The 27,500-nt window shown below is 34.3% G+C and overlaps 2 protein-coding genes across 4 annotated transcripts in view; one reads left to right on the forward strand and one right to left on the reverse strand.

Moving 5' to 3' along the window:
- Nucleotides 1-11,853, forward strand: part of Culd (CUB and LDLa domain) — a 35,282-nt gene extending 23,429 nt beyond the window's left edge. For all 3 annotated transcript variants that reach the window (XM_068347077.1, XM_068347080.1, XM_068347079.1), the window contains exons 11-16: nt 2,990-3,187; nt 5,402-5,662; nt 6,056-6,154; nt 7,674-7,792; nt 8,715-8,893; nt 9,139-11,853. In XM_068347077.1, the coding sequence (XP_068203178.1) occupies nt 2,990-3,187; nt 5,402-5,662; nt 6,056-6,154; nt 7,674-7,792; nt 8,715-8,893; nt 9,139-11,752 (3,470 nt within the window). In that variant the 3' untranslated portion in view covers nt 11,753-11,853. The remainder of the gene's footprint in view (nt 1-2,989; nt 3,188-5,401; nt 5,663-6,055; nt 6,155-7,673; nt 7,793-8,714; nt 8,894-9,138) is intronic.
- Nucleotides 11,854-25,726: 13,873 nt separating this feature from the next.
- On the reverse strand, nt 25,727-26,158 carry LOC137617669 (uncharacterized). Its single transcript, XM_068347670.1, has one exon. It carries the CDS (start codon nt 26,156-26,158, stop codon nt 25,727-25,729), a length of 432 nt encoding a protein of 143 aa, XP_068203771.1.
- Nucleotides 26,159-27,500: the final 1,342 nt, after the last annotated feature.

Consider the following 27,500-nt stretch of genomic DNA (forward strand, 5'->3'; position numbering starts at 1 on the left):
TATATATATATATATATATATATATATAATATTTAGCATTAACCCATTTACCTTGATAGTTGATAACTCCATTGAAACCGCATAACAGTAGCCTAGCCACCACTACACATTTACTTGCTGTATTAGATATGAACTCACATTGCAGTAAATCTTCAATCTTATTAATCCTTTCACACACAGCAAAATAAGGCTCATCAGCAACTCATAGACCCCTTGCACATAATGTGCGCCCCTTTGCACTTGGTAGATGGCAAAACTTTCTTTTCAATGTATCTTTCACGTCTTTCCAGACATTACCTCCTCACACAAGCCGGTAGCCTACCTTTTAACTATACACTGACCTATTCACTAATCTACTGCATATCCATTGTTATCTAGTCTTGGGTAGTGCCATAGCCTCTGTACCATGATCTTCCACAGACTTGGGTTAGAGTTCTCTTCCTTGAGGGTACACCCGTTTCCTTTCCTCACTGGGTTATTTTCCTTGTTAGGGTTGTAGGTTAGCAAGTAATAATAATAATAATAATAATAATAATAATAATAATAATAATAATAATAATAATAATCTTTCCACGTGACTGGATCAACTGAAAATACCCTCATCAAACTTTCTCCTATGCTATCTCTTTTTCTTCTTGTTCTGCTGTCTCTACGATTTTCACCATAGCAAGTCTTCTTAAAATATAGATGCTAAGCAAGCATTTCGTAGCAAGGGCTTCAACCTCCTTTCTTTCAATCACATTCATCATCCTCATTTCGTTGTACAAAAACCTTTTTCTATTCATCAATTAAAGGAGGACTATTGATAGTCAGTGGATATTGCGTGTCAAACTTGAATATTTTCATATCTTTCAGGAGTGAATGAATGAAAAGAATACGCTATTAAGTAACAAGTTATATACTAAAGTTAAATACTAAATTTGTGTAGAATTTCCCTTAATAAAAAAAAAATGGATGAATTGGCGGATGTAAATTTTGATTGATACGACATATTGATCTTTAATTTTAAAAGAATGATATTTCCAAAGCTATTATATTCGATTTTAAGGTTATTCCTTTTTACAGCGAGCTACTGTAAAAGTGCCATCCTATTATTTTGCCGTAAAAGCTGATTATGTATCATATAAACGATCTGGTAATTAGCCCATAGAGGGTTCATTCAATATTCTCGAAATCTGAGAGCATAACAAAAAGGTTACTTGGCATAAATATAAAGCAAATACATTATCTTTCAATTAGTTACACTCGTGCACCCTATTTTATCTTATTTCTCTTCCTCTTGTTTTGTTAAAGTTTTTGTAGTTTATATAGGAGATATTTATTCTAATGTCGTTACTGTTCTTAAAATATTTTTTGTTTCCTGTTTCCTTTCCTCACTGGGCTATTTTCCCTGTTGGAGCCCATTGGCTTATAGCATCCTGCTCTTCCAACTAGGGTTGTAGCTTAGCAAGTAATAAAGTAATAATAATAATAATTATCCCTACCCATGGAAGCAATAATTATGCGTAAGAATCTGCGTTGAACAGTTTAAGGTCTAAGAGGAATACATTTTACAGGGTTTCAAAGAAACACAGGTAGATCCTGATAAATAGATAATCTACCACAATGATTGGATATCAAATACCTTCGTTTTGAAGAACATAGAAATTCCAGCAAATGAATCATAACTTCTAGTTAAAGTATTTCTTGACCAACACATTAAAATGTGCAAGAATAAAAGGGCGTGCTCCTAGTGATAGGACTAATGAAGAATCTAAAAAAGCATTTACGTTATATTTTTGTCTTCATATATAAGTCCATATCTATAATAAATTCAAGGCAAGGACATGATACATATCACATTTTCAAATAGTGAAAAGGCACATAAATGCTTTAAGCACGCATTTTAATCATATCTTAAGCATTAATTAAATTTCTAAGTTTCAAATCAAACATTGGAAAGAATCTCTTATTGCTATACTAAGGTCTAGGACGCAAGAAGCGAGTTAGTTGCCTTAGCTGTCCGTGGAACAGGTAAGGTTTCTCAGACGCAGTGACTGGCAGATAAGCTGCCACTAATCTGAAGCCAAGGTTGAAACAGCTTACGGCATTAGCACTTCCAGCCTTATCCTTTCGTTTGTGTTTCTTCTAAGCCATATTCGTCTGATCCTGTCCAAATTAATTACTTGATAGTTACATTTACATTGGTTGATTTTAATGTAAATGTGTAATAGTTCAAATATGAATACGCGGCTCATTTCCTGTATGTGGCTACAATAAGAACATAAATGAATATACTCCTGATATAGACTATCCTTTTTAAGGTTCTCTCTCTCTCTCTCTCTCTCTCTCTCTCTCTCTCTCTCTCTCTCTCTCTCTCTCTCTCTCTCTCTCATGGTGATAGGTAACTAAATGAATGGTAATTTGTATATTTCGTAGCTAAAATTAACTTGAAATAAGACCAATCAAGTACCAGAATAAGGATCACACTTCCATGTCACCAGTCTCGTCTTTTTATATCTTAGTTCTTTATCAACCTTTGTTCATTTATATCTTACAAAATAATCTTGTTTCTCCTTTCCCCACGTTATCTAGTTTCTCACTCACTTCTAATACTAAAGGATTCTCAAAACATTGACTTGAATCTATAAAAAATAAGTAGCATTTTTTCTTAAATTATAAAAGTTTCAACTAACCTATCAGGTCTTGCCTAGTCCACTCACGTCAGTCGTGAATGTTCAATATCTTGATTTCAGCTTATAATTGTCAATATATGTCAAATATTTTATGTTCATTCCTACAAAAAATATATATAATCTTTTGAATCTGTCACTATTTTTCCAATATTTCATATTCATTTTTACCCCCCAAAAAATAAAAAAGAAAAAATAAAAGATCGCTATTTTGTATATATTTCTACAAAAGAAAAATAAATAATTTGGGAAGCAAACATCTTTCAGGGGATTAAACGTTTGTTCGCCTTTAATTACAAACCACTCTATTTTTTCAGCCTCAGCTACAACTCTTGAGATAAGACAAGGAGTGACTAGCGATGACTATTTGTTGGAAAAGATCGAAGGGGAGGACCTTAAACGGACAGAGGAACACGTGGTGGCAGTGGACACTGGATTCTACGTCAGACTGAGAGGCTTCTTTAACAAGGACTCCAAACTGGCTATTGTCTATTCGTCATTCAGCTATTTGGGGAGTAAGTATTAATGATTTCAATGATTTCATGGTTGGAAGTTTACCTTGTTAATTACACACACACACACACACACACACACACACACACACACACACACATATATATATATATATATATATATATATATATATATATTATATATATATATATATATATATATATATATATATATATATATATATATATATTATAAGATCGCTCCCAGGTCTGGGCACCAAAAATATATTATACTATAGTCCTGTGTCTAAGAACCAAACATATTATAATATATATATATATATATATATATATATATATATATATATATATATATATATATATATATATATATATATATATATATATATATATTACGTCTGGCAAGCTAATCAACCTCTCGAGTTCCAAACTCACCTGTTTGCCTTTACATTTAATCTATTAGTCTTGAAAATATTAATACACGAATTCTGAGACAGTTATATAACTCCCAGGCAGCAATATATAAAACACTGAATATCAAATGGTCTCTAAGTACACTCAAAACTTAACTCGGTAATTATTATTGCAATAAACTTACAAAGGTTCATTAATAGGATACGAACAGATTCTATTCTAAACAATGGTGATTGGAATAGTACGCTCTTTACAAAAAAAAAAAAAATATATTCTATATAAATTACAACACTTTGAAAAGAATTTACATAAAACAAATCAATCACTCAAAATATTGAGTCTGAACAAAACCTAGATTAAAACAAAAATGTTCCGATCTGAAAATTATATAATCACTTGACTTGGAATATTATATCTGAATAAACCTAAGACTAAGACAAAAGAAATAATACTTATGAAAATTATACAAGCACTGGTTTCACTTGAAATTAAATCTGAATACAATATTTAAGTTTGATACTTAATGAAAACAGATAACCAGTTCATGATACAGGTACCTTTCACCTTACAAAATCCCGTCACACCAAAACTTTGATATTTCACTGAACACTTTCAAAACAATACACTGAGCTGCGTAAGAGAAAGGAGAGGGGGAGATGGTTATGTCTCAAGGCTGGGATTCTCTATCTCATCTATGCAACCCTGGGGTCGCCTTTATATATGAAACTTATCTACTTCCAGAATGTTCCAGGACCAAGATCTGGTAACAAGGGGGGGGGGGGGGGCTAAGGCCTCAGAGTTATCAATTAAATAGAAAATATCAAGAGACGAATCCTGGGTTTTCAGGCAACCCTCACATACCAACGCAAAGAGTGACGACTCTCTGTCAGTCAGCTCTGCCTACTCTTTGTCCCCGAAATAAAAAAAAATAAGCTAAGATCTATCCTTAGCTTTTTCGCGAATTTTCCAATGCACATGGCAGACCAAAGAATTCCTCATTTTCTCTTGAAAATGAAGCAATACCTCATAAAAAATATAAAAGAACATTACATAAGCCCTATTTCCTATCTTGTATGATCACATAACACTCTCAAACAGATTCTACTACTTTGTAACAAAAATACGTGAAATACAAAGTCAATTGTTAAAAATAATGTAAATTTACAAATACTTACTTGAATAAAGAATACAATGAAGTTAATGACGAAAGTCTTACGTATTTTACATAATAACTTAAAGCTACTCGAAAGGAACTCATCTTACATGCTGGCTATTTATCTCTTCATTGCACAAATAAAATATAAATAAAATCTTTAATAAACTACTGTATTTACTCTACACTAGGCCAGCTTCATAAGAATATATAAATATATATACTGTATATATATACATATGCTGTATATATGTGTGCGTGCATGTACATTATATATATAAATATATAAATATACATATATATATATATATATACATATATATATATATATATATATATATATATATATATATATATATATATATATATATAATATACACGTACACACATATAATATATATACATATATATACATGTATATATATATATATATATATATATATATATATATATATATATATAATATACATGTACACATATAATATATATATATATATATATATATATATATATATATATATATATATATATATATATATATATATAATATACATGTACACATATAATATATATATATATATATATATATATATATATATATATATATATATATATATATATATATATATATAAAGCCTACTATTTTTAATTCCTCTACATTCGGTTAATGTATCCTTGTCCTTTTGCAGGTTGCTATTCCTTGACTGACCTCATGTGTCACAACCACCGATGCATTCCCAAAATGCTCAGGTGTGACGGATTCGACCACTGTGGTGACAACAGCGACGAGCCCGCTTCGTGCTACGTAGGGGCCGGATCCAAAGGCTTGACCCCAGAGGACGCGGCGTGGTGGTACCAGCACACACCTAATTATTACTTTCCACCAAAATCCTCATTCTTGGGAGGCCAACATGGGTGGTCGGGTGTTCTTCTTCTAACGTCCCTGATAAGTAAGTTTGGTTTGTGATTGACTGATTGATATGGCGTTTTTTGGCATCCTGACATCGAAGGTCATTGACGCCGATATTGTTTCTTATAAATGAAGAACAAATGGAAATTCAATTTTAAACAATAAAAGCGAAGTCTTTTTAAAAGTTGAATGGGTATTTAGCTCAATTTTATTTATTTCAAGGTATTAAGGGTAACGCCGACCTAAAGTGAGGTAGTTTTCATGCACAGCTTTTATGACATTTTCTTCATCCTGATTCATGATCTAGTGTTCTGTATTTGCTTTTGTTTCAGGTGTCCTTATGCATCCACTGAACTTATATATCTTAGTACCTTCAATACATAAAATACTAGAAGATACCTACAGGTATATATAATATCACTGTTCATTCCAGTCATGGTGGTCCTGATGGTTGCTCTCATCTCGTACATGTTCAAACAAAGTGCAGACAGAGTTGGAAGGGAGAGACGTCACGGACTGCACAGCCGCAGAGGTAATGACTCTCATATATAACAATGAAGTTATCCATATGTATCAATAATCTAAGGTTGGTAATCGTACCTGGGAGGATCCAAACTACATGAAACTTTCTGACAAAAGAATATAAGATGAACCTTAATCAAAAATTCTTTTATTATTCACATAATTTCTAAGGTATTAGTTTCGGTAGCCTCTTTTTGTACATCATTTCCTGCTACCGATCCCACTTATTTTATTCCTTTCAACTAACAAGCCTCAAAAAATAGGAATACAGTGATATGGAGAAAATACAATGACGTTCGACTGTAAAATCAAATTAATATGAAAAAATGACTAACAAAAGGATAGCGAATAAAAATTTGTAGTACATTCGATAAAAGTTAGATACAGGTTTGTAATATACATGCACACATATATAAATAACAGTGAAAGCACATTCACTAATATATATATATATATATATATATATATATATATATATATATATATATATATATATATATATATATATATATATATATATATATGTGTGTGTGTGTGTGTGTGTGTGCATGTATGTGTGTAAGGATATATATACATCTATTAATTTATAGATATACACATGCATACATACATATATATATATATATATATATATATATATATATATATATATATATATACATATATATCCATATATATCCATATATATATACATATATATACATACATATATATAAACACACACACATATATATATATATATATATATATATATATATATATATATATATATATATATACATATACATACATACATACATATATATGCATACATAAATATATATATACATAAATTATATATATATATATATATATATATATATATATATATATATATGTATAAATATAAATAAACACACACACACATATATATATATATATATATATATATATATATATATATATATATATATATATATATATATATAATTTTCTACATATAATATATATAAATAAATCTTAACCTCATACGGGATCGAACCCTAGTCTCTTCAAAAGGAAGGCAAAGTAGCAATCAACCGTGCTCTAAAAGAAGTCTGAACCTAAATGCTAGGTTCCGACTTTTTTTCAGAGATTCTGGTGGCATAATTGATAGCTTCTTTGCCTTTCATCCGAGGTACTAGGGTTTGATCCCAGTTCTATTTGAGAACGATGTTCTGTTAATTTTCCTCCATATATAAATAGGTATTAAGGGGAAGACAGAAGACTCGAGTTATGTGATCCATCTCAAACCTTGATTCTTTTTATATTATAATACATCGTTGCGTCTTTTGAAGCACTCTGTTTTCTTATCATGATCAACCAGGTAAACATTTCATATTAAGGCAAGTTAGGTAAGAAGATTTTTTTTTTCACTATCATTAGGCTAATCATCATAATAATTAATGTTTCCACAACTCTAAATCGAAAAAGTTGAAAAGTGGTTCATAGATTAATTAAGTGCAATAATGCATGAGTTTTTATTAAGTAAAACAACTCTTTCTTTTCAGGATCAATAGGTGATGATGTTGAGATTGTTGACGCCTCTGCTGATGATCCCCCATTATATGAGCCTCCACCTGATTATGAGGAAGTTATCAAAGTCATCTTATCAGGAAATAATCTTAAGGTAAGTAGTTTGCAGAGAAAAAGAATAAACAATTCAGCGTGATAATTAAATGGAATGCCTTAACTTTATCAGTTTACTGTGTTGAACTGGATTTGATTGGGGAAATAGGCTATGGAACGATAGAAATGCTTTTTGTAACATAATAAATAACACACATTTCGTATTTTAAGGTAGTAGGTTGGCCAGGGCACCAGCCGCCCGTTGAGATACTACCGCTAGAGAGTTAGGGGGTCCTTTGACTGGCCAGACAGTACCATATTGGATCCTTCTCTCTGGTTACGGTTCTTTCCCTTTGCCTACAGACACCGAATAGTCTGGCCTATTCTTTACAGATTCTCCTCTGTCCTCATACACCTGACAACACTGAGATTACTAAACAATTCTTCTTCACCCCAGGGGTTAACTACGGCAATGTAATTGTTCAGTGGCTACTTTCCTCTTGGTAAGGGTAGAAGAGACTCTTTAGCTATGGTAGGCAGCTCTTCTAGGAGAAGGACACTCCAAAATCAAACCATTGTTCTCTAGTCTTGGGTAGTGCTATAGCCTCTGTACCATGGCCTTCCACTGTCTTGGGTTAGAGTTCTCTTGCTTGAGGGTACACTCAGGCACACTGTTGTGTCTAGTTTCTCTTTCTCTTGTTTTGTTGAAGTTTTTATTGTTTATATAGGAAATATTTATTTAAATGTTGTTACTATTCTTAAAATATTTTATTTTTCCTTGTTTCCTTTCCTCACTGAGCTATTTTCCCTGTTGGGGCCCCTGGGCTTATAGCATCCTGCTTTTCCAACTAGGGTTGTAGCTTAGCATTTAATAATAATAATAATAATTACAGTTTAGAAGAGTACCTTGATATTATGTAAGAGGTACGAGGTGGTCAAAACATTCACAATCAAGATATCTTTCAAAACTTCTTTCCAAACAGCTTGTGAGACGCCCTGGAGGAGTTACAGCATGGGTACCTGATAAACATGTTGATGAAAGCAATGGACAAAACAACCAACCTAAGTTTGATAGACCATTAAGGACACGTCATGCCTCCTTGGATCTTGAGCGAGGAATGGAAGTTGTGCTGTGGAACTCAAATTCCGGTGGGCCCCCAAGGTAAAAAGAGAGCTCTTTATTTTCTTCGGTAAACAATGTAACACATCTAAACATGGTATTTAGCCAAAAATACTTGACATGGTTTAAATTCTAGGTGATGAATTAGCCTTATTAATTATCTAGTTATCAAAGTACACCTTTTTTAGAAAATGGATTTATACGAGACTGAAAACTTTTTTACTAGAGTATTTATTGACTATATATTAAATCAATATAGGGCAGTAAGTATTGGCCTTTACTTGCAGGAACACTACCACAAATACTGTTGCAGTAAGTAGTGAAGATACTGGATCTTCATCGGCTGCGAGACAAGTTGTTCCATTTCAAATGGGACACATAAGAAGATCATCCCTTCCTACAGCACCAACACCAGAAACAATGCACCATGATGTTCAGGGTCACAGTGTCAGTATTGCTCCTGAAACTATACCAGAGGGGCCTGAAAGCCTCGAGTCACCACGGCCCCCTATTCGTCATGCTCATACATTAAGCTCTCCTCAAATTTCGACCAGGATATATGATTATGATACTTCAGCAGTTTCAACTCCCGGCCCAAGTACTCCTAAGCCTTTGCAGTCATCAAGTAAGACAAGGAAAAGCAAAAAAGGAGCAAAAAAAGGTGGTAAACGTAAAAAATCATCTGCAATTAAAAAGCCAGAGAGACAAATAATCAAAGATGACTCAGCCCCTCCATCTTACGAAGATGCAATGCAACAGGTTATCCATAGAGAATCTCAGTCTCCTGGGGTTTCAGGAGAAGGTCACTCAAGCAGTGACTCTACAAATCATGTAAATGAGAGTACACAGACTAGTTTAGATCAAGGTATGATCATTAATACAGAAGATCTTTCTCCAACAGACAGAGTACATGCTGCTAGAGAACTGTTTCAGAAGCTTTCTAGTGCTCAACAGAAACCTAAGCATGCACCACGTGAACCTCATGGAAATCCTCACATTGCAAAACGTCCAGTTGTACAGGTCAATAGAACTAGGCACCACAAGGGTACATCCAGTGGAGGAACAATCAGCCGTGGTACTGTCAAAGCCTGTAAGGCTATGCTATTGAAGTCTCAGAACATAAAACGAGACTGTGAATGCAATGGAGCCTGTTCTTGTGCTCATTTCAAGGCAGAAAGTCCTGCAGAGGTTACTCCCGTTAAAGGGGTAGTTAAATCTAAAGTGCAGTATTATCTTAAAATTGAAGAGGGTACTAAGAAGAAGGACCTTGATACATCTAGTGAAAGATCTTATGTAGAAGAAGAAATGGAGATAACTCCTGAAGATCCAGCCAACTTATTGGAGAACAGTGCAACTCAGAAGAAAAAGAGACTAGTGAGGAATAAATCTGCACCAACAATAGGTCGAATTCGTGACCTAGATTTGGACATTTACTTTTCACAGAATGAGGAAACATCAGGAATGGCAACACCTTCGCCAAGTGAAGACATAGAACGGCCTCTTATCACTCCTGACACAAATACATCAAAACCAGTGTTTATTGTACCAAAGAATTTGCCTAATAAAGATGAATTAACAAAGCAAGAACAAATGCAGAGCATCCAGAGTCGAGTAAAGCATTATAATGAACTTACAAGTGCCAAAAGCCCATCTCCTACATCATCTTCCACGCCTTCACCCATAAACTCACCGGTTCAGTGCATGAAACTAAGCCATTTTCTTAGGTCAGCCTTTGATGATTCTTCAGAGGAAATAAATGGTGCCGCAGCTAGTATGCAAAGCATGAAGACTACTGTATGTGATACCAATATCAAACCTGGTTTGGTCAGAGAAGCTACTGCAAAATTCATAACAACCCTGGCAACAGATATTCGTCCCAAATTATGTCCTCAGGACTCAGAGGAATGGTATACAAGTGAAGGTTCCTCACTTCCAGTTAGGATTCCTTACCTCAATTTACAGAATGAGACTTCAAGCTCTCCTGATTTATGTGACCAAAATGTCCTTAATATTCCACCTTTGAAAACAGAAGAAGCAGAATCGATTGAGTTATGGGATTCAATATCTCAGGGTATATCTGAAACTGAGGGTTTTATAATTGAAGCCAAAAAAGATTTAACCCCTACATGTTCTTCAGGGGCTGTGCCAAAGAAGTCAGCTGGTGAAGTTATAATCAAACTGAGCAAGAAGGATGATGCTTCCCAAGAAAATAAACATAAGGACGCTGTTTCCTCTGGTGAAGGGAAAAATAACGGTAAAAACAATACTGCAATAAATGTCAACAAAGTATCCCCAGAGTCTGCTGTAAAGGCAACCGACAGCTGTAATAAAGAGGTTCATGTAAAGCCTTGCTCACAATCTTCAGCCATAATTCTTGAGGAAGTTAACCTTGGTCCAAGAAATCCAGTTTATGATACTACCTCAGATGAAGACTCCCCACCATCATCACCAAGTCGTGTACAAAGAAGAAATAAAATATTGAATGAAACAATCGATATGGAAATTGATTTAGAAGTTGTTCCAAAGACTTCTGAATCTGGAATTACAGTCACAACCTTAAGTGATACTGAATCTCAAAAGGCAAAGCCCGAGGGGGCGGATAATAAAAAGAAGATTCCGATTCCTTCACCACGAGGATCAAAGACCTTGCAACTAAAGGTATCGCCTAAACACCAAATATCCTCTCCAGATGATAAAGCCCCACCGGTAGAAGCTTCCATAGAAAAAGAAATACCTTCGGCAAATTCTCCTCAGTCAAGTGCTGACCAGGAAGGGGAAATTGGTCATTCTTCAGCTACTCCCCCTCAGACACAAGAGACTACGACTCCAAATCCTGAGATGGAACACAGTGGGGTTGTCACTGTCAACAGCAATAAAAGATTAAAACGGGATTACATTTAAATATTAATAGATTTTTATCATTAATGATTTTCTAAATAATCATTACTACAGGTCATTCAAGGATGTTGTGGTCTTACTCGTCGTACTTTACCATATATATGTGTATATATATATATATATATATATATATATATATATATATATATATATATATATATATATATATATATATATATATATATATATATATAAATTTATATAGATATACATAAATTTATGTATGTATGTATATATATATATATATATATATATATATATATATATATATATATATATATATATAATATATAATGTATATATATAATTATATATTATATATATTATATATATATATATAATATATATATATATATAATATATAATATATAATGTATATATATATATATATATATATATATATATATATATATATATATATATCAATTTATATAAACTGTATATACATATATATATATAATATATATATATATATATATATATATATATATATATATATATATATCAATTTATATATACTGTATATATATACATATATATATATATATATATATATATATATATATATATATATCAATTTATATATACTGTATATATATAATTTATATAATATATATATACATATGTATATATATATATATATATGTATATATATATATATATATATATATATATATATATATATATATATATATATACATATATATATATATATATATATATATATATATATATATATATATATATATATATATATATATATATATATATATATATATATATGGTTGTAATAAAACGGGAACGTGAATGTCAGAAAAAAAAATTATCCTATACAAACCACAATAGTTCCATTTCACAGATATCCCAAGAACGGATTGCTAGTAAACCTTTTAGGCCACTATAACAAATAAAATTAAAATCTGGCTTTACGTTCCGACGTAAGGCCAAAACTTATTTTGAAAAAGTTTGGCTATATTACGAAATAGATAACCGTTGTGAAACTAAGACCGATTAAGTTTTTTTTTTTAGGCTTAAGATTCAAATACATTATTTTCCATACTAGGAATATCAGTAATGTAGTGCATAAGCCAAGCATATTTTCTATGTCCCTACTATGTTGATAGTATTTACTTGACTATATTATATAATCGCTCATTGAAATAGACCATGCAGTCTAGCATGTAGCTTTCGTTTTAAGTGAACACGTGCCATGCTATATGTTAGTCCAACTATTTCCATAAGTGCCCCTTCTCCTTGGCAATAACTTGCAACATAAATTGCAATATGTGACTTATATTAAATAGGACTTGTTTATTAGCTTGTATAGAAAACCTAATAAGTATTTAATTTTGTTAATCCAAATATTTCTTGAAAGCAAAGTCTGTAGGTGTTAACAGCTAATTTTATCATTTATTGTTTTAAGATACTTTTTGGGGTATGTTTTTATATTCATTATTTAAAAGTTCTTATGTGTAAAAAGTATTCAGTCTAAAACAAATAATCCTAATAAACAAATATATAGATAGACATTACTATAGTCAATTCTTTTAAGTGAGGCAGATTCGCACCGACTCGCAGGGGTGCCTTTTTAGCTCGGGAAAGTTTCCTGATCGCTGATTGGTTGGACAACATAATTCTAAACAAATAGCAGGAAACTTTTCCGAGCCAAAAGGGCACCGCTGCGGGTCAGTGAAAATGCGCCTCAATAAAAAAAATGAGTGTAGTTAATTTTAATGAAAGGTGAATGCATTGTAATGATTGATACCCATTAGAAAATTTCCATTATCTATCTATGTAAATCAATATATATATATATATATATATATATATATATATATATATATATATATATATATATATTATACATATCACCATAATTGATATGTTCTGCAAGTACTGAAAATAATCCCCAAGAAATCAGAGTACATCATTAAATTATGTTTCCAAATAAATATTAAAACTTCCTACAGTCTCAGTTACTTTTCCATCTTTGCCCTAATTTTACTAAGTTGTACAAATGAACTCAGTGTAAAGAATCTTATAATAAAAATATTAGATAGTAAAATACAACACAGAATCTAATGAATGAAATCACCGAATGAAATAAGAGAATCTCGTATATGTTTCAAGCAATTGACGCCGATTAAATAGAAACAGTGACGCAGATTAAATAGAAAAAGTGACGCTGATTAAATAAAGAGACGTCGATTAAATAGATAAAGGGACCCCGATTAAATAGAAAGTGACGCAGATCAAATAAAGAGACGTCGATTAAATAGATAAAGGGACCCGAAATAAATAGAAAAAAATACTCCGATTAAATAGAAAAAGTGACGCCGATTAAATAAAGGACCCCGATTAGATAGATAACATTACTGATTATATAGAAAAAAAACACTCCGAATAATTAGATAAAGGAATGCCGATTGAATAGATAAAATGACTCCCATTAAATAAAAAATTTAAATTATATATATACTCCGAATATATAGAGAAAAAATTACTCCAAATAAATAGAAAACAAATTACTACGATTAAATAGATAAAATAAAGTGTCGCAGATTAAATAAAAAAAAGTGACGCCGAGTAAATAGAAAAAAAAATCTATCATATATATAAAGTGATGCCGATTAAATAGATAGTTAAAAATATTTCCGATTAAATAGATTAAATGACGGTGATTAAATAGAAAAAAAATGATGCTGATTAAATAGGGAAAAAATATATCATATATATAAAGTGATGCCGATTAAATAGATAGTTAAAAATATTTCAGATTAAATAGATTAAATGACGGTGATTAATAGAAAAAATTATGCTGATTAAATAGAAAAAATGACGGTGATTAAATAGATAAAGGGACACCAATTAAATAGATAAAGTAACGCCGATTGAATAGATAAAGTGACGCCGATTAAATTGAAAAAATATCTCCGACTTAATACATAAAAGGACCCCAATTAAATAGATAAAGTGACCCCGATTAAATAGATGAAGTAGCGCAGATTAAATAGAAAAATATTTCCGATTAAATAGATACAGGGATGCTGATTCAATAGATAAAGTGACGCCGATTAAATTGAAAAAAAATATCTCAGATAAAATACATAAAGGGAACCTGATTAAATAGTTAAAGTGACGCCAATTAAATAGAAAAATATTTCCTATTACATAGATAAAGGGACGCCAATTAAATAGATAAAGTGACACATACTAAATAGAAAAAAATGACGCTGATTAAATAGAAACAATGACGGCGATTAAATAGAAAAAATGACGCCGATTAAATAGAAACAATGACGGCGATTAAATAGAAAAAATGACGCCGATTAAATAGATATTATTTCGAAAACTTTGTTAAAACTTAGGACGTTATAACTGAGCCTTCAGTCTACCTTAGGTCACGTGACGTTTAAAAGCAAGTCACTTGTTACATTTAGAATAAATAAGGGGGTGGGGGTGGCCTTGAATCGGGTTAGCAACAATGAACTCGCTCTAAAAGCCTCCAAGGGAATCTACCTGTCCATATAGTGCAAATTTTCATATGATCCATGATACTCATCCCTGTTTTATATAAAATAAACAAAAACTCTGAAGATGGATGACATGATATCATCGTTATTATATAGTTTGACTCTCATCCTAATGTTTTAATAGCCAAGATCTTTTACTTTACTATATCTATTTTTTGTTTATTCTATTCCCAAGAAAGATGTTGATTTATGCTATTTTCCATTCTCTCAGTGTTTAGCCGTGACTTATATAACTCCTTTTCTTTTAATTCCGATTCTTGACTTATACCTTTGAGAAACGAGTTTGCATTGCCTGTGATTAAAGATCCAACATGGCATATTTAGTGATGACTAAATACATTGAACGCTCAGGTACAGGTTTAAACAAAATTTGAACATACTTGGCCCTCTTGCAGGCCACCCATTAAACACACAAACATGCAAGTAAAATTGCTTGGCTTGACATTGACTATTTCAATATCTCAAATGTAGCAAAATCATCATGCAACCTGTAAACAGAGTAACTGTATGAATAAAGGACTGAACAGGCCTTTTGTCTTATTTTCTTTCTATAGAAATCATAAGCTGTATAAAATCTGGCGTTACATAGAGAAGTTACAAGTTATATGGGCATAGTGCTCCTATTGGGGAATACTGTATTTCTTATTTTCGGAAAGGGGCTTTCTTATATATTTATAAATTAGTATGTGGCATCCAATATCTCAAAACAGTCTACATTCCCCTATAATTTATCTGATTTATCAACCCATAGCTGTTTTGGCCATCAAATTATGGCTTTTAATTTTATTTCCTTTACAATAGAATGACACTTCAATATAGCAACTAGGCCTATGGTAACTTTATGCACCAGCCGTGTCTCTACCGAATATGATGAAATAAGGTTTTTCAAATGTATTTTTATGTTTCAAAAGATGTCATATCAATTTGTGGGAAACTGGGTGGTTTTGAAGAGAGGCCATTGTAGAAAATTTCACTAAATAGAGATCATTGTCGAACATTTCTCTGGAGACGCCCTCGTAGAAAAGAGGAGCCATTGTAGAACATTTCTCTGAAGAGAGGACATTGTAGAACAATTCACTAAAGAGAGGCCATTGTCGAACATTTCTCTGGAGAGGCCCTCGTAGAAAAGAGGAGCCATTGTAGAACATTTCTCTGAAGAGAGGCCATGTAGAACATTCACTGGAGAGAGGTCATTTCAGATCATTCACTGAAGAGAGGCCATTTCAGAACATTCACTGAAGAGAGGCCATCGTAGAACATTTCTCTAAACAGAGGCCATTGTAGAACATTTCTCTGAAGAGAGGCCATTTCAGAACATTCACTGAAGAGAGGACATTGTAGAACATTCACTGGAGAGAGGTAATTGCAGAACATTCACTGAAGAGAGGCAATCGTAGAACATTTCTCTAAACAGAGGCCATTATAGAACATTTCTCTGAAGAGAGGCCGTTTCAGAACATTCACTGGAGAGAGGACATTGTAGAACATTCACTGGAGAGAGGTTATTTCAGAACATTCACTGAAGAGAGGTCATCGTAGAACATTTCTCTAAACAGAGGCCATTGTAGAACATTCCTCTGAAGAGAGGCCATTTCAGAACATTCACTGAAGAGAGGCCATTGTAGAACATTTATCTGAAGAGAGGCCATTGTAGAACATTTCTCTGAAGAGAGGCCATTGTAGAACATTTCTCTGAAGAGAGGCCATTGTAAAACATTCACTGAAGAGAGGCCATTTCAGAACATTTCACTGAAGAGAGGCCATTTCGGAACAATTCACTGAAGAGAGGCCATTGTAGAACATTTCACTGAAGAGAGGCCATTGTAAAACATTTCTCTCAAGAGAAGCCATTTCAAAACATTCACTGAAGAGAAACCATTTCAGAACATTTACTGAAGAGAGGCCATTTCAGAACATATCACTGAAGAGAGGCAATTGTAAAACATTCACTGAAGAAAGGTCATTTCAGAAAATCACTAAAGAGAAGCCATTTCAGAACATTTCACTGAAGAGAGGCCATCGTAGAACATTTCTCTAAAGAGAGGCCATTGTAGAATATTTCTCTGGAGAGGTCACTTCAGAACATTCACAGAAGAGAAGGCATTTCAGAACATTTCACTGAAGAAAGGCCATCGTAGAACATTTCTCTAAAGAGAGGCCATTGTAGAACATTTCTCTGAAGAGAGGTAATTTCAGAACATTCACAAAAGAGAAGCCATTTCAGAACATTTATCTGAAGTGGCCCTTTCAGAACATTCACTGGAGAGGCCATCGTAGAACATTTCTCTAAAGAAAAGCCATTGTAGAACATTTCTCTGGAGAGGTCACTTCAGAACATTCACAGAAGAGAAGCCATTTCAGAACATTTCACTGAAGAGAGGCCATCGTAGGACATTTCTCAAAAGAGACGCAATTGTAGAAAAATTCTCTGAAGAGAGGTCATTTCAGAACATTCACAGAAGAGAGGCCATTGTAGAACATTTCTCTGAAGTGGCCATTTCAGAACATTCACTGGAGAGGCCATTGTAGAACATTTCTCTGAAGAGATGTCATTTCAGAACATTCACTGAAGAGAGGAAATTGTAGAACATTTCTCTGAAGAGAGGTCATTGCAGAACATTCACTGGAGAGGAAATTGTAGAACAATTCTCTTAAGAGAGGTCATTTCAGAACATTCACTGAAGAGAGGCCATTGAGCATTTCTCTTAAAAGAGGTAATTTCAGAACATTCACTGGAGAGGCAATTGTAGAATATTTCTCTGAAGAGAGACCATTTCAGAACATTCACTGAAGAGAGGCCATTTCAGAACATTTCACTGGAGGCCATTGTAGAACATTTCACTGGAGGCCATTGTAGAACATTCCACAGAAGAGAGGCCATTGTAGAACATTTCTCTGAAGAGAGGCCATTGTAGAACATTTCACTGACGAGGCAATTGTAGAACATTTCACTGGAGAAGCCATTATAGAACATTTCACTGAAGAGAGGCCATTATAGAACATTTCTCTGAAGAGAAGCCATTTCAGAACCTTCACTGAAGAGACACCATTTCAGAACATTCACTGAAGAGAGGCAATTGTAGAACAACATTTCCCTGAAGAGAGCCCATGGTAGAATATTTCTCTGAAGAGAGGCCATTGTAGAACATTTCTCTGAAGAGAAGCCATTGTAGAACATTTCTCTGAAGAGAAGCCATTTAGAACATTCACTGAAGAGAGACCATTTCAGAACATTCACTGAAGAGAGACCATTTCAGAACATTCACTGAAGAGAGACCATTTCAGAACATTCACTGAAGAGAGACCATTTCAGAACATTCACTGAAGAGAGACCATTTCAAAACATTCACTGAAGAGAGGCAATTGTAGAACAACATTTCCCTGAAGAGAGGCAATTGTAGAATATTTCTCTGAAGAGAGGCCATTGTAGAACATTTCTCTGAAGAGAGGCCATTGTAGAACATTTCTCTGAAGAGAAGCCATCGTAGAACATTCACTGAAGAGAGATCATTTCAGAACATTTACTGAAGAGAGGCCATTTCAGAACATTCACTGAAGAGAGGCCATTGTAGAACATTTATCTGAAGAGAGGCCATTGTAGAACATTTCTCTGAAGAGAGGCCATTGTAGAACATTTCTCTGAAGAGAAGCCATTGTAGAACATTTCTCTGAAGAGAAGCCATTTAGAACATTCACTGAAGAGAGACCATTTCAGAACATTCACTGAAGAGAGACCATTTCAGAACATTCACTGAAGAGAGACCATTTCAGAACATTCACTGAAGAGAGACCATTTCAGAACATTCACTGAAGAGAGACCATTTCAGAACATTCACTGAAGAGAGACCATTTCAAAACATTCACTGAAGAGAGGCAATTGTAGAACAACATTTCCCTGAAGAGAGGCAATTGTAGAATATTTCTCTGAAGAGAGGCCATTGTAGAACATTTCTCTGAAGAGAGGTCATTGTAGAACATTTCACTGAAGAGAGGCCATTGTAGAACATTTCTCTGAAGAGAAGCCATTATAGAGCATTCACGAGAGAGGTCATTTCAGAACATTCACTGAAGAGAGGCCATTTCAGGACATTTCACTGAAGAGAGGTAATTGTAGAACATTTCCCTGAAGAGAGGTAATTGTAGAACATTTCCCTGAAGAGAGGTAATTGTAGAACATTTCCCTGAAGAGAGGCAATTGTAGAATATTTCTCTGAAGAGAAGCCATTGAAGAACATTCCTGAGAGGCCATTTCAGAACATTCACTGAAGAGAGGCCATTATAGAACATTTCACTGAAGAGAGGCCATTATAGAACATTTCACTGAAGAGATGCCACTGTGGAACAACATTTCACTGAAGAGGAAATTGTAGAATATTTCTCTGAAAAGAAGCCATTGAAGAACATTTCTCTGAAGAGGCCATTGTAGAACATTTCACTGAAGAGAGGCCATTGTAGAACATTTCTCTGAACAGAGGCTATTGTAGAACATTTCACTGAAGAGAGGCCATTGTAGAACATTTCACTGAAAAGAGGCTATTATAGAACATTTCACTGAAGAGAGGCCATTATAGAACATTTCACTGATGAGAAGCCATTGTAGAAAATTTCTCTGAAGAGAGGCCATTGTAGAACATTTCTCTGAAGAGAGGCCATTTTAGAACATTTCTCTGAAGAGAAGCCATTTCAGAACATTCACTGAAGAGAGACCATTTCAGAACATTCACGGAAGAGAGGCCATTGTAGAACAACATTTCCCTGAAGAGAGGCATTTGTAGAATATTTCTCTGAAGAGAGGCCATTGTAAAACATTTCTCTGAAGAGAGGCCATTGTAGAACATTTCTCTGAAGAGAAGCCATCGTAGAACATTTCACTGAAGAGAGGCCATTGTAGAACATTTCTCTGAAGAGAGGCCATTGTAGAACATTTCACTGAAGAGAAGCCATAATAGAACATTTCACTGAAGAGAGGCCACTATAGAACATTTCTCTGAAGAGAGGCCATTGTAGGAAATTTCTCTGAAGAGAGGCCATTGTAGAACATTTCTCTGAAGAGAGGCCATTGTAAAACATTTCTCTGAAGAGAAACCATTATAGAACATTTCACTGAAGAGAGGCCATTATAGAACATTTCTCTGAAGAGAAGCCATTTCAGAACATTCACTGAAGAGACACCATTTCAGAACATTCATTGAAGAGAGGCAATTGTAGAACATTTCCCTGAAGAGAGGCAATTGTAGAACATTTCCCTGAAGAGAGGCAATTGTAAAATATTTCTCTGAAAAAAAGACATTGAAGAACATTTCTCTGAAGAAAGGCCATTGTAGAACATTTCTCTGAAGAGAGGCCATTGTAGAACATTTCACTGAAGAGAGGCAATTGTAGAACATTTCTCTGAAGAGAAGCCATTATAGAGCATTCACTGAAGAGAGGTCATTTCAGAACATTCACTGAAGAGAGGCCATTTCAGAACATTCACTGAAGAGAGGCTATTATAGAACATTTCACTGAAGAGATGCCACTGTAGAACAACATTTCACTGGAGAGGCAATTGTAGAATATTTCTCTGAAAAGAAGCCATTGAAGAACATTTCTCTGAAGAGGCCATTGAAGAACATTTCTCTGAAGAGGCCATTGAAGAACATTTCTCTGAAGAGGTCATTGTAGAACATTTCACTGAAGAGAGACCATTGTAGAACATTTCTCTGAACAGAGGCCATTGTAGAACATTTCACTGAAGAGAGGCCATTGTAGAACATTTCCCTGAAGAGATGCCATTATAGAACATTTCTCTGAAGAGAAGCCATTTCAGAACATTCACTGAAGAGACACCATTTCAGAACATTCACTGAAGAGAGGCCATTATAGAACATTTCACTGAAGAGATGCCACTGTAGAACAACATTTCACTGGAGAGGCAATTGTAGAATATTTCTCTGAAAAGAAGCCATTGAAGAACATTTCTCTGAAGAGGCCATTGAAGAACATTTCTCTGAAGAAGTCATTGTAGAACATTTCACTGAAGAGAGACCATTGTAGAACATTTCTCTGAACAGAGGCCATTGTAGAACATTTCACTGAAGAGAGGCCATTGTAGAACATTTCTCTGAAGAGAGGCTATTATAGAACATTTCACTGAAGAGAAGCCATAGTAGAAAATTTCTCTGAAGAGAGGCCATTGTAGAGCATTTCACTGAAGAGAGGCCATTATAGAACATTTCTCTGAAGAGAAGCCATTTCAGAACATTCACTGAAGGGAGGCAATTGTAGAACAACATTTCCCTGAAGAGAGGCAATTGTAGAACAACATTTCCCTGAAGAGAGGCAATTGTAGAATATTTCTCTGAAGAGAGGCCATTGTAGAATATTTCTCTGAAGAGAGGCCATTGTAGAACATTTCTCTGAAGAGAGGCCATTTTAGAATATTTCTCTGAAGAGAGGCCATTGTAGAACATTTCTCTGAAGAGAGGTCATTCTAGAACATTTCTTTGAAAAGAAGCCATCGTAGAACATTTCACTGAAGAGAGGCCATTGTAGAACATTTCTCTGAAGAGAGGCCATTGTAGAACATTTCACTGAAGAGAGGCCATTGTAGAATATTTCTCTGAAGAGAGGCCATTGTAGAACATTTCTCTGAAGAGAGGCCATTGTAAAACATTTCTTTGAAGAGAAGCCATCGTAGAACATTTCAATGAAGAGAGGTCATTGTGGAACATTTCTCTGAAGAGACGCCATTGTAGAACATTTCACTGAAGAGAAGCCATTATAGAACATTTCACTGAAGAGAGGCCATTATAGAACATTTCTCTGAAGAAAGGCCATTATAGAACATTTCTCTGAAGAAAGGCCATTATAGAACATTTCTCTGAAGAGAGGCTATTGTAGAACATTTCTCTGAAGAGAGGCCATTGTAGAACATTTCTCTGAAAAGAAGCCATTATAGAAAATTTCACTGAAGAGAGGCCATTATAGAACATTTCTCTGAAGAGAAGCCATTATAGAACATTTCTCTGAAGAGAAGCCATTTCAGAACATTCACTAAGAGAGACCATTTCAGAACATTAACTGAAGAGAGGAAATTTTAGAACAACATTTCCCTGAAGAGAGGCAATTGTAGAATATTTCTCTGAAGAGAGGCCATTGTAGAACATTTCTCTGAAGAGAGGCCATTGTAGAACATTTCTCTGAAGAGAGGCCATAGTAGAACATTTCTCTGAAAAGAAGCCATCATAGAGCATTCACTAAAGAGAGGTCATTTCAGGACATTTCACTGAAGAGAGGCCATTGTAGAACATTTCCCTAGAGAGGCAATTGTAGAATATTTCTCTGAAGAGAAGCCATTGAAGAACATTTCTGAGAGGCCATTTCAGAACATTCACTGAAGAGAGGCCATTATAGAACATTTCACTGAAGAGATGCCACTGTAGAACAACATTTCACTGGAGAGGCAATTGTAGAATATTTCTCTGAAAAGAAGACATTGAAGAACATTTCTCTGAAGAGGCCATTGTAGAACATTTCACTGAAAAGAGACCATTGTATAACATTTCTCTGAACAGAGGCCATTGCAGAACATTTCACTGAAGAGAGGCTATTATAGAAAATTTCACTGAAGAGAAGCCATTGTAGAAAATTTCTCTGAAGAGAGGCCATTGTAGAACATTTCACTGAAGAGAGGCCATTGTAGAACATTTCACTGAAGAGAGGCCATTTTAGAACATTTCACTGAAGAGATGCCACTGTAGAACAACATTTCACTGGAGAGGAAATTGTAGAATATTTCTCTGAAAAAAAAACATTGAAGAACATTTCTCTGAAGAGGCCATTGTAGAACATTTCACTGAAAAGAGGCCATTGTATAACATTTCTCTGAACAGAGGCCATTGTAGAACATTTCACCGAAGAAAGGCCATTGTAGAACATTTCACTGTAGAGAGGCTATTATAGAACATTTCACTGAAGAGAAGCCATTGTAGAACATTTCACTGAAGAAAGGCCATTGTAGAACATTTCACTGAAGAGAGGCCATTGTAGAACATTTCACTGAAGAGAGGCCATTGTAGAACATTTCACTGAAGAGAGGCCATTGTAGAAAATTTCTCTGAAGAGAGGCCATTGTAGAACATTTCTCTGAAGAGAGGCCATTGTAGAACATTTCTCTGAAGAGAGGCAATTGTAGATCATTTCACTGAAGAGAGGCTATTGTAGAACATTTCAATGGAGAGAGGGCATTGTAGAACATTTCTCTGAAGAGAGGCCATTGTAGAAAATTTCACTGGAGAGAGGCCATTGTAGAAAATTTCACTGCAGAGAGGCCATTGTAGAACATTTCTCTGAAGAGAGGCCATTGTAGAACATTTCACTGAAGAGAGGCCATTGTAGAACATTTCTCTGAACAGAGGCCATTGTAGATCATTTCACTGAAGAGAGGCTATTGTAGAACATTTCAATGGAGAGAAGCCATTGTAGAACAACATTTCACTGGAGAGGAAATTGTAGAATATTTCTCTGAAAAAAAAAACATTGAAGAACATTTCTCTGAAGAGGCCATTGTAGAACATTTCACTGAAAAGAGGCCATTGTATAACATTTCTCTGAACAGAGGCCATTGTAGAACATTTCACCGAAGAAAGGCCATTGTAGAACATTTCACTGTAGAGAGGCTATTATAGAACATTTCACTGAAGAGAAGCCATTGTAGAACATTTCACTGAAGAAAGGCCATTGTAGAACATTTCACTGAAGAGAGGCCATTGTAGAACATTTCACTGAAGAGAGGCCATTGTAGAACATTTCACTGAAGAGAGGCCATTGTAGAAAATTTCTCTGAAGAGAGGCCATTGTAGAACATTTCTCTGAAGAGAGGCCATTGTAGAACATTTCTCTGAAGAGAGGCAATTGTAGATCATTTCACTGAAGAGAGGCTATTGTAGAACATTTCAATGGAGAGAGGGCATTGTAGAACATTTCTCTGAAGAGAGGCCATTGTAGAAAATTTCACTGGAGAGAGGCCATTGTAGAAAATTTCACTGCAGAGAGGCCATTGTAGAACATTTCTCTGAAGAGAGGCCATTGTAGAACATTTCACTGAAGAGAGGCCATTGTAGAACATTTCTCTGAACAGAGGCCATTGTAGATCATTTCACTGAAGAGAGGCTATTGTAGAACATTTCAATGGAGAGAAGCCATTGTAGAACATTTCTCTGAAGAGAGTCCATTGTAGAACATTTCACTGAAGAGAAGCCATTGTAGAACATTTCACTGAAGAGAAGCCATTGTAGAAAATTTCTCTGAAGAGAGGCCATTGTAGAACATTTCACTGAAGAGAGGCCATTGTAGAACATTTCTCTGAACAGAGGCCATTGTAGATCATTTCACTGAAGAGAGGCCATTGTAGAACATTTCAATGGAGAGAAGCCATTGTAGAACATTTCTCTGAAGAGAGTCCATTGTAGAACATTTCTCTGAAGAGAGGCCATTGTAAAACATTTCTCTGAACAGAGGCCATTGTAGATCATTTCACTGAAGAGAGGCCATTGTAGAAAATTTCACTGAAGAGAGGCCATTGTAGAACATTTCACTGAAGAGAGGCCATTGTAGAACATTTCACTCAAGAGAAGCCATTGTAGAACATTTCTCTGAAGAGAGGCCATTGTAGAACATTTCACTGAAGAGGGGCCATTGTGGAACATTTCTCTGAACAGAGGCCATTGTAGATCATTTCACTGAAGAGAGGCTATTGTAGAACATTTCAATGGAGAGAGGGCATTGTAGAACATTTCTCTGAAGAGAGGCCATTGTAGAAAATTTCACTGAAGAGAGGCCATTGTAGAACATTTCACTGAAGAGAGGCCAATGTAGAACATTTCTCTTAACAGAGGCAATTGTAGATCATTTCACTGAAGAGAGGCTATTGTAGAACATTTCAAAGGAGAGAGGGCATTGTAGAACATTTCTCTGAAGAGAGGCCATTGTAGAAAATTTCACTGAAGAGAGGCCATTGTAGAACATTTCACTGAAGAGAGGCCATTGTAGAACATTTCACTGAAGAGAGGCCATTGTAGAACATTTCACTGAAGAGAAGCCATTGTAGAAAATTTCTCTGAAGAGAGGCCATTGTAGAACATTTCACTGAAGAGAGGCCATTGTAGAACATTTCTCTGAACAGAGGTCGTTGTAGATCATTTCACTGAAGAGAGGCTATTGTAGAACATTTCAATGGAGAGAAGCCATTGTAGAACATTTCTCTGAAGAGAGGCCATTGTAGAACATTTCACTGAAGAGAGGCCATTGTAGAACATTTCACTGAAGAGAAGCCATTGTAGAAAATTTCTCTGAAGAGAGGCCATTGAAGAACATTTCACTGAAGAGAGGCCATTGTAGAACATTTCTCTGAACAGAGGCCATTCTAGATCATTTCACTGAAGAGAGGCTATTGTAGAACATTTCAATGGAGAGAAGCCATTGTAGAACATTTCTCTGAAGAGAGGCCATTGTAGAAAATTTCACTGGAGAGGCCATTGTAGAACATTTCACTGAAGAGAGGCCATTGTAGAACATTTCTCTGAAGAGAGGCCATTGTAGAACATTTCACTGAAGAGAGGCTATTATAGAACATTTCACTGAAGAGAAGCCATTGTAGAACATTTCTCTGAAGAGAGGCCATTGTAGAACATTTCTCTGAAGAGAGGCCATTGTAGAACATTTCTCTGAACAGAGGCCATTGTAGAACATTCCTCTGAAGAAAGGCCATTGTAGAACATTTCACTGAAGAGAGGCTATTATAGAACATTTCACTGAAGAGAAGCCATTGTAGAACATTTCTCTGAAGAGAGGCCATTGTAGAACATTTCTCTGAAGAGAGGCCATTGTAGAACATTTCTCTGAACAGAGGCCATTGTAGAACATTCCTCTGAAGAAAGGCCATTGCAGGACATTACACTGAAGAGAGGCCATTATAGAAAATTTCACTGGATGGAGGCTATTGTAGAACATGTTATGTCCTCACCTACAAAACCTATTGCAACCTCTCTGTTTAACTGGCAACCAACACCCCAACGCCCTCACACGATGCCATGTCGTTAAGCCTTCCTTTATTGTGTGGAGGTACAAATTCAAGGTTATCCAGTGCAGCCTGATTGTTTCAGTTGTGGTAGAGGAAGGGATTAAAGAAAAGAACTAGGTTTCCCAGCTCAAAATACCCATATTCTAAAGAAAAATTAATTTATAATCAGAAACACTAGGAACAATTGCATAATTTCTTGGTCTATGAAACGCAAAATTTCTTTGTGTCACCTCCAAATGTGATGTTCTTCCCTTAACATACAGTAATTACTATACTACAGATCGGTCACTTGACACAATTGGGGAGTATGTTATGACCACGCATCTTATCAGTAGCTTTTTGTGTATTTAAAACAAAACGAAAAGACCTCACACTAGGAATGTTTGGAATCGGGGCACAGGAACGTCATCAAAGAAGGTTTCAAAGTGACGATGATAGAGTCTGTATCGAAATGAAGATACGTGTTTGGCCAAAAAAGGTCACGTGATAAAGAAGAAGGCGCCAATTGGTCAGTTAATCACTGATTGCATATGGCGCCCAAATTCTAATGATATGAGAAAATGGGAGGTTGAAAAAAATAAATTTTTGTTTGTGACGAAAGTTACAGATAAAGTAATTCGGCAAAAAGAACGTTTGGCTGGAGAAAACTATTATATACATATTTCGTCGTAAATGAGGTTGATGTTAGTGCCTAAAATTAAATAAATAAATAAATAAATAAATATATATATATATATATATATATATATATATATATATATATATATATATATATATATATATATGCGTGTATATATATACATACACACCAACCTATACATATTCATATAATAAATATATATATATATATATATATATATATATATATATATATATATATATATATATATATATACATATATACTGTATATATATATACATATGTATACATACACACATATATATATATATATATATATATATATATATACATACACACACATGCACACACTCATATATATACTTTTTTTTAATGAATACATCGTTGCCTTGGTATTTCATCGCTTATGATGCAGATATTTCATACTGGTAAAGACCCAATCTATCAGTTGATATGCAGCAATAACTACTGCCCATGTGAAATGGCCATGAGAGAAGACTTTTGCAGCTATGTCTG

The sequence above is a fragment of the Palaemon carinicauda genome, chromosome 23 (assembly GCF_036898095.1).
Source record: "Palaemon carinicauda isolate YSFRI2023 chromosome 23, ASM3689809v2, whole genome shotgun sequence".
NCBI classification, from domain to species: domain Eukaryota; kingdom Metazoa; phylum Arthropoda; class Malacostraca; order Decapoda; family Palaemonidae; genus Palaemon; species Palaemon carinicauda.